At 44.5% G+C, this 9,170-nt stretch overlaps 1 protein-coding gene across 5 annotated transcripts in view; it reads right to left on the bottom strand.

Annotated features, from left to right (window-relative positions):
• Positions 1-341: 341 nt before the first annotated feature.
• Positions 342-9,170, bottom strand: part of FRAS1 (Fraser extracellular matrix complex subunit 1) — a 420,408-nt gene continuing 411,579 nt past the window's right edge. For 3 of the 5 annotated variants that reach the window (XM_064584673.1, XM_064584674.1, XM_064584672.1), the window contains 3 exons: positions 6,733-6,938; positions 5,487-5,633; positions 342-4,176 (listed from right to left, as the gene is read on the bottom strand). In XM_064584673.1, coding sequence (XP_064440743.1) covers positions 3,583-4,176; positions 5,487-5,633; positions 6,733-6,938 — 947 coding nt within the window. In that variant the 3' untranslated portion in view covers positions 342-3,582. The remainder of the gene's footprint in view (positions 4,177-5,486; positions 5,634-6,732; positions 6,939-9,170) is intronic. The other 2 variants (XM_064584670.1, XM_064584671.1) reach the window with 2 other exon arrangements.

The raw sequence follows: 9,170 nt of genomic DNA, 5'->3' as shown, positions 1-9,170 counted from the left end.
ACCTAGCCATTTTCACACTATATCAACGATCCTAAGAGGGTTTGATGGTAATAAATACAGCATAAATAATCATCTTATTGTATCACGCATGGAGATTTGAATTATTCCTCTTCATACTGGGGTTTCAACTGATTGCAGAAGATGAGCTAAGATGATCTGGGGCTGTGTAATTTCTTCTTCATCTGGCTCATAGCTCGGTCCATGTGTGTCTTAGATTCAACCCTTTCAGGCAGGTTTTCTCCAAAGAACTTTTTGCCTCAGATTTCAGAATGATTTTGCCATCTCAAAGGTGATGTCTTATGTTAATGAGAGCAGTAATCTAAAAAGAATATGGCAAAAAAAAAAATGCAACCAGACTGTCATTTATTAATACAAATTTATATAGTGGCATATGCTATTGGAGAAATCAGAAATTCATAACACACAAATTGGTATTAGAAATACAAAGATTATTTAAGTCAAGAAATCAGGTTGACAGCACCACAAATGTTTCACTCAGTCTGAGCATGTGTGTCCTATCCAAGAACAATGAACACCTACAGGACACTGAAACTGAATGTCCTAAGACTGTGCAAACACATTCCAACACGACTTCCACACCCAGGCGCGGAGTCTGCAGGCGGCCTCCAGGAGGCCCGGGGATCATAATAGGACAGCGAGGCAGAAAAAAGTCGCAGACTCCTCGCTTTCAACCTTCACAGCAAGTGGGGGAGAGCAAATAGCAACCCCGGAGGGCTTCTTGTTCCTCCTGACCTAATGACATGGTATAGAAGATTAGTAAAACACACACAAGGCGTTAGTGAGCAAGTTAGGTAAATTGAAAGGAGGGCTTTGACTGAAATATAATCCTGCAGCAGTCACCAAATTGTCGGATTCCTGCTATGAAATAGAAAACATAAACAGAATAAGAAACTGTATCAAAGGAGTAAATCTCAGCTTCACACCTCTAAACACTTCCTATTTAATAAGTGTGCATCCACTGAAGAAGTATCAGCATTCAAAAAAGTATATGTAGTTGGGGGGAAGAGCAGGAAGGGAGGGAGGTGGGAATAGTCCCAGGCTTTCCTCTCACACAGAGAGCTCACGGTCTCATGGTCCTCCCTGGATGTTGTCCTTGCCGCTCAAGATCACGTACATGGAAGCTGCTGAGAACACTCAGAGGTCTCGGTCTCCATCTCTTCCTGCGTTAGCTTCACTCTGCGCATGTCTTCACTCTCCCCATGCATGTGTCCTCCTCGGCAGGAGTGGAAGGGGTGTGCATGAAGAATATCTGAGCAAAGGCGACGGTGCCGCTTTAGTGTGGAAGCGTTCTGGCAAGTGGGAACAGGGATAAAGACCAGGCCAAATCAAAAGTTGCTCCGCAAATGATAGGCTTCCTGTCCTCGCAGAATTAGCATTAACCTTCCAGGTTGTTCTGGAGGAGATTCCACACCGGGCTGATGAGCTCTCCAGCCACGAGACACCAATTCTGGATGCTCCCGAGGCCGACACAGAAGTTCTGCCCCACACCGCCCAAGGTGGTCTCAAGGAGCATGCGCCCAGTCAGGAGTTTTGGGTTCTGGGCTCACCCCATTCCAGCCTCTCCTGAAAACTTCACTCACCCCAGAACGCTAAGTCAGACTTTCCTCTAAATGTCCTGCTCTGGAGGCTGATTCACAGTTTCAACTTCTGCTAATACGTTCTTCTGGTTTTTCTGTTCAGTCGTCCTAAGACCACTGCTAGATTCATGCCTATGTCATGTGGTGCTTCTTCGTTCCAATGAGGTTACTTATAATCCAAGCAGAAGAGGCAGTTTTGTTTTTGTGTTTTCCTATCTGCCCATGCAATCTTGCCACCAATGTCTCTCACCTCCCCTTCCTGAATTGATTCCTCTACCATCCACCCATGCCACCATTCACTTGTTTACCTAACAGATATTTCTGGAGTGCTCGTCCTGTGCAAGGCACTGCTGAGGAACCAAAGGCACGGCTCACAAGGTCCTCTTCTCAAGAGCTTGGCGTCTGGTAGAGATGCCGAAAACCATTCATGGCTCACTCTTTCTAGCTTTCTAGAACCAAGGTGTTTGCAGTGTGGGATGTTCTCACAGAGCCTGGGTCATTCTATGACTAATATGACACAGTATGCTGTTCTGTTGTTTGCTCAGTGACTGCGGTGTGCCATGCATCAGGAGGAGAACACGTCTTTCACTCCTCGGTTATGAAGTTGTGCCTGCATTTCAAAACAACATGACACGCATGCTTGTGTTTTTGCCAGTCAGGCAAAAGACGAAAAAGAAACACAAAAGCAAGCTGTGTGCACACTTCGTACAAAATCCCGAAGCTGCTATTCGAACACTGAATCATTTTAAAGCCATGTGTTTATGGCCTTGTCACGTGCTGATGTGGTAAAAATAAATGCGTGAGCTACCAGAAAAGAACCCCCCCCAAAAGAGAAATCCCTGAAAACCTGTCCTGGGATCGGCGCCTTCTCTGCTGTGAGCGTTGGTACTTTATCTGTTGTGAGTACTAGTTGGCATCTCTTAACTCAGATTTCACTCTGAGCGGGGCTTTCTCCTAATTGGCTTTATTCAAATGAATCACTTACTTTCCTGAAACCCTAGCAAAATACAAAACTCGCAGCTAGCAAAGTACACAGGCTTGTCTGCTATTGGACTGGGCAAAGCCTGGGGTGGCAGGGAAGTGTGGTGGGTTTTGTAAGCATGCATGGCCATGTGGAATAAAAAGGCCAGGTGCACTGATCTTGTTTTGCAGCATTCTCTGTCAGGGAGGATGTCCTGACGTGTCCTTGGTGCAGTGTAAACCAATGGGGCACAAGGACATCCCCCTGGGCCTAGGGGGCCGTGCATCACTAATAGGGTCAGGCCCCTCCTCTGTCTGCCCTTCTGTTGGTGGGGGGTCCACTGTGCCAGACTTCTGGCAGGGAGCTGTGTGATTTCTCCCGCAAGTTGTGGGACAAGGCTCTCATCTAGAGCACTTTGAAACCCCCAGGTGGAAAGGCTCTGGAAATGCAAAGGACAGTTAGAGGCCATGGCGGGCAAGCTGTCAAGCAGATACAATGAGCAAATACATAGGCTGTGCTGATTAGCAGGATTTTGAATGGAACTGGAGCATCAGCAATCCAAGTTCTGCTGCCCGGAGGCCCAGGGAAAGCCCAAGTAGAAGAAAGCTGGAGGTGGGGGAGGAAACCAATGTCCCCCCAGCAACCCCCCTGCCCCTCACCCCAGAGACCTGCCAGTGTACCTTCCCCAGTCTGCTGAGCCCCATCATCTAGCTGGAAAGTCTAAGCCCTGGCCAATACTGAAAGACGTGCTTTCTAAGACCAGCCTTACAGAAGGAGCAATCTGTACCTGCTGACACTATTCAAGAGATCTCCAGAAAGACCTCTGCTCCAGAACTCTGGGGTCTCAGTGGTTCTTTGTTTAATGAGGTAGCTCAGTTGTGAGTTGATGTGTGTGATGTGTGCCTTCCACCACTCAAAGCTATACTTTTCCCTTTTTAAACTGCAAGATTATAAAAATACCAGTATTTGACCCCCGTCTTTATAAAAATGATTTTAGAAAAAAATACACACAGGTCTCCTCCGTTAAACTTCCGTTCCATCCTGTAAGTTGTTGTGAACTCTGACTTCCAGATTCAGTTTTTTCACCTTGGCCCCTTTGAAGGCATAAGCCCCCTCGGCGTCACTCAGGATGTTGACGTTCCGCACGGTGCAGTAGTGTCTGTTCAAGTTCTTCTCCACCCTGTCCGGGCTCCTCTTGGACACATCCACCTTGGTGTTCAGAGGGTATTCCTCCAGAATGTCCTCTGTGGGCGGTTTCTTCCTCTGCTTCTGGCATTTCCTGGCGAGGAAACAAGCCACCAAAAGCCCCAGAAGCAGGAGCATGACAGCAGCGAGGGCCCTGCCGATAGACGCCCCAGTCTGGGAGAGAGAAGCAGCCACCATAGGCTCTTGCATGTCGAGATTCAGGGACTTCATGTTGGTGCCATTCTTGACTTGGTCCCCTTCATTGTCATAGATGAGCGAATCGTCAAGGGTCAGACGGCCACTGGGGTCCACCAGGTCCCTTCGGTGGCGCCTCAGAGGCGCCGTGAGAGAGCGCTGGACCCGGGGCCCTGAGATGGTGTCAGGACCAATGATGTAGATCACCTGCAGGTACCACTGGTGTCCTGCTTCCACCTGCGGGAGGAGGGAGACAGAGAGACAAAGCACGCATGTCACTGTGGCCCACAGACCACTTCTTCACGAAGGAAATGGAATGACCGTGAGCCTTGATAAATGGTCTCACCGAAAGCATTAGCAGTGGTTGGTGTCTATGAGTCGAGAATTGAACCAAATATTATAGGTTCTATTTTATTTCCAAATTAGGGTCATCTTGGGCCAGCTACTCACATTTTTTTTCTGTTTTCCTACCTGTGTATGGAAGAGCCCTACGAATTTATCTTTCATCTTTTCTTTAGCTAAGTAAATACTTAGGATTGTCAGTCTTTATTGATAGCAGTGAAGTATTAATAATCATGTTTATTCCCAGTGACCTTCAATTGTATGTTATGCTAACTTACTATTATTGATGAACTTCAGCTACAGTCATTCAACAAATATCCACTAAACACCTACTCTGTGCATAATATGCAGATACATGACAAAAATTTCCTAAATCTGAACACTTCCTGGATCATCCCCTGAGCGGTTAAGTCATCAAGTATTTTATTGCCATTTCCTGTGCCCCCACTGAAATCCTCCATGGTTTTGAACTAACTTCTGAGCAATGGCGACAGTTCTGAAATCCAAGGTCATGGATTACTACTTGAAGACAGGAAAAAGTGGAATTTGATTTTGGAAGTTCATGTTTACTACTGGACTTAGAGTATTTTTGCTCATCAAATACTAGTAATTCTTGTCGTTCTAAATTGCTGTACTGTATTTATGACTTTGTTAAGTGTTTTCCACATGCCAGTGAACATCAGCTGGTGTAGCATAGAGCCAAAAAGGCAGGCAATATAAAAGAGTTCAGGAAAATCCAGAGTACCATATGCACCCCTGACTCACACTATGACAAGTGACTATAAGCAAATTAAAGAATTTTATTATTGCTGTGGTCTATTGGGATGGGTGGTAAAAATTTGGGGTGAATGGGGGCGCTTGGGAGGTGCAGTCAGTTAAGCATCTGACTCTTGGTTTCTGCTCAGGTCAGGATCTCAGGGTTGTGAGATTCAGCCCTGCATCTGGCTCCGTGCTCAGCAGGGAGTCTGATTGAAATTCTCTCTGCCCCTACCCCTGCTCATGTGCGCGCTCTCTCTCTCTAAAATAAATAAATAAAATCTTAAAAAAAAATGGGGGTGAATGATAAGCTTAACACCAATAAAAAAGACCCGCCAGCAAGAATGCTATAAAAAGAGACTAATAGCCCACAGATAATGTCATCTTCCTTTTTTGTAACTTTTAACGTGGCCTTGGTCCTATGCTTCTACTCTTTTCACCATACTCACCTTATAGAGTGCGTCTACTTTCAGGGTAAATCCATCCACACCTGGCATGCTACTGACCACATGGAAATCAGGCAACTCGGAAGCAAAGTGGGCCTCAAAGGGCACATCATGGAAGTACTTATCAGTTACTTCCGGCTGACTGCGGTCCTAGAATTTCAGAAAAAAAGAAATGAAAGGTTTAGAAAGATAGAACCACTGACCCGGCAGGTGGCAGTCACTGGGAGGAGAAAGGTACTCTCCACTCCTGCCTTGGGTTGGGTCAGGAGAGTACGTGCTGTAAAAGCCCTTTCCTTAAGTCAACCACTGCCTCTGGGCACCCACTGCTCTCTTCAAGGAAGGACACTTGGTGGATTCTGTGATCTCAAAGCTCAAAGAGTGGGGTAGCCTAGACAAATAATTCTCAGGCCATTTGGTTTCAGGACCCCTTACACACTTAAAAATCAAGGACCCCAAAAGTCTTATGTTTACATGATTTATAACTATCAATATTTACTCTATTTAAAGTAACACTGAAAAATTAGAAAATATTCATTTTATAATTCATTTTAAAGTGGCAATGAAAAACCCACTGCATGTTAACATATGTAACATTTGTTAGAGAAAATACCTATATTCACCCCCAGCTCCTCAAAGAGAGCTGGCATTGTTTTACATTTTTGCAAATCTCTGCAAAGAACTAGATTCTCATAACTTCTATATTGCCTCAGTTGCGATATGTTAGTTTGGCTGAAGTATATGAAGAAAATCTGGCCTCACACAGATGTGTAGTTGAAAAAGGGAGAAATGATTTCATACCTTTTTCAGATAATTGTGGATATTCTCTTTGATACTGAATCAAATTCGGTAAGTGGTATTTTTGAAAGATTAATTACAATGTGGAATTTGAAACCATATCATTAAACCTTTCACACCCTCTACACTCATGAGGGAATTAGTGTGGGGAAAAAAAAAAAAAAAGCAAGCATCATTATATTATTATGAGAGTGGTCTTGACCTTGTGGACTCCCTGAAAGAGAATCGGGGATATACAGGGTCCATACTCTGAGAAACACTGGTTCATACTCGGGGAAACACTGGCCTCAACTTTCCTTTTCCCGGGACGTTAATAATAGCTTGTCTTGTTACCCACTGTAACCATCACATTTGGTAATATGTGCTAGCATTTAGCTGATTAGAGAGAAACAACAAGAGCAATACGGATAGGGAGAATTGGGTGTCAGTTGTTTAACACTAACAGTTAGCATACCAGCAGCAGAAACCTGTGTTTCAGGTGTTTGTTTGGCTGAATGCATCCATACTGCGGCCCTTCATTGTAGATTGTCCCTGTGGGATCAAAGAAAGGCACATAGCCATCCTTGCCGGTACAAAGATAGACCTTCTCCAGCTGGAGTTTGTAAGCAGAATTAAGGTTTTGTTCTGGATTCCAAAGTACTCGGCCATAAAGGATTTGACCTGGAAAGATTGAGAGGCATTAATTAGGTCAGACTTTAAGATTAAAGAGAAAGAAATATCAGGGGTAGAAAGGATTTAACACACTCCCTTAGAGTCAAAAGTACCTCTCTATGAAGAGCTCTATGATTCCATGTGCCCTTAAAATACTCATTCATCCATTTACAGTTTCTTTTATTCCATAAACATTAATTAAGCATTTAAGGTATGCCAAGGACTCTGTTGTGCACAGGGGACACAAAGGTGAGTGAGATGCAGCTGAGAGGACAGAAATAAAACCTAACCAATTGCTAAAAATAACATTGCTAACATTTATCAAACTCATACTATTTGGTAGGTCCTGTACTAAGTTCTTCCCATGTAAGAATTCACGTAGTGCTCATTATTTTATAGATGTGAAGTTGAGGCGCTGAGTGGTTAAGTGACTTGTTGAAGGTCACAAAGCTAGGAGGTAGTGGTGGTGGGATTCAAAGTCAAGGGACTTGGGCTCTTAAACCCACCCTTATCACAACATGATACCATTAGGTACCACAATAGAGGAAGGTACATAATGTTACATGAGCATATGGCTGAGCACAGAGATCTGCCTGGGGAGAGGTATGGAAAGGTTTAAAGAGGAGATAATGTTTGAGCAGTACCCTAAAACATGAGTAGGCATTTGAGGTAGGAGACTGGGGAGAGCATTTAGGCAAAAGAAAGTCCACGCACAAAATACTGTATGCTGGAAGGTGAGTCCTGGTGTTGCTACTGTTTCCTTAGTGTCTGTCATGGCACTTTCTTTACATCTACATCTACTTTCTTTCCTTATACTATCTTATTTATTCTTCCCAAAAGCCCAAGAGATAGGTTCAATTATTATCCTCATTTTAAATAACATTAAAGGTTTCCTATCTGTGACATGGGAGGATGAGAAATTGAGCACAAATCTGTCATGCAGAGCATTTGCTATGTGACACTGAGTAGGTCAGTGTGACTAGAGAGGAGGAAGTTTAGAGGCTCTGGCAGGAGAGACTCCTGGGAAGATAGGTTAAGGGTGCTGGGGAGCCTGGACTTCGGTGTGTAAGAAATGGGGAACACTGGAAGGTTTTAAGCAGGGGTGTAATATCAACACCCCGGGGCTTCAGAAACATGGAGCATGGAGGAAAGACTAAAAGACTAGAGTCGCAGAGATCGGGTCGGGGGCTATGCTAATACTCTTGAGAGACAGGTATCTAAAATATAGCTGTGAAGCACGGGATGAACTCAAGAAATGTCTGGGAGTCAGATTCTACTGATCTTAATGATAGATGGGAGGCATAGGAGAAGAGGAGGATGATCCTGAGGTTTTTGCCTGGGGCACCTGGAGTATGATGATGCAGTCAACGTGGCAGTGGATGTGGTAGGAGGGAGATAAGTCCTGTTCTAGATACTTCTAGGTGTCTGAAAGACATCCATTTGAAGCAGCTTGGTAGTTCCAGACCCACATGTGGAAATGTAGAAATGAAGTTCGGAGAGATCAGGGTAAAGTCAACTCTTAAGGAATGGCTGTGGAGGAGTAGGAGAATAGGGAGTTCAGAGCAAAGGGATGGGCCAAGCCACAGGGATGACCAGAGGCTGCAGTGGAGTAAGAACAGAAGGAGTCACGCATAGAACCTGGGGATAATAACATGGATATATCAGAGGATGAAGACCCAGGGCAGGAGAGTGAGGAGTGGCCAGAGAAGCAAGACTGTGTCAGGTGAGGGTGGGGCAAAGGAAACCCAACAGGAAATAAGTGTCCAAATCCACAAATTTGGTGTCATTGACAAAAGAGAGTTCTAAGTTGTGCATGGTGGGATAAACCCAGACTGTGACAGATGGACAGAGGTGAAGGGCCATAGAGGCAGTGTGTGCTCACCGCTCACTCTTTGAAGAAGTTTCTCAAAGAAAAGGAGAAAACAGACTGAAGTTTGAAGGAGAGTTAGGGCTGAGGGATGCTTTGCTTTTTTCTGTTATAGGCAGGACCTGAGTGTGTTTCTAGGATGAGAGAAAAAGCTCAGATATGAGGAGAAGGTTAAAGTAAGAAAAAGGCAGAAGGGGCCATTGAGAGGACAAAGGCAGATAATTGACTAATTCGTTTATTCAATCAATCAATATTTATTAAGCACCTAGGCATGGTGGTCTGGTGTGCAAATTTGATATCTGATCACAATCTCTACTCTTGTGGAACTCATTGTCTAGTGGTAGAAATAGGCAACAAGTAAAGAAATATGTAAT

This window comes from Mirounga angustirostris, unplaced genomic scaffold (genome assembly GCF_029215605.1).
Source record: "Mirounga angustirostris isolate CCGP_5_RB_7025 unplaced genomic scaffold, mMirAng1.0.hap1 SCAF_2, whole genome shotgun sequence".
Lineage (NCBI taxonomy): Eukaryota > Metazoa > Chordata > Mammalia > Carnivora > Phocidae > Mirounga > Mirounga angustirostris.
This window is presented reverse-complemented; position numbering and strand designations above follow the sequence as displayed.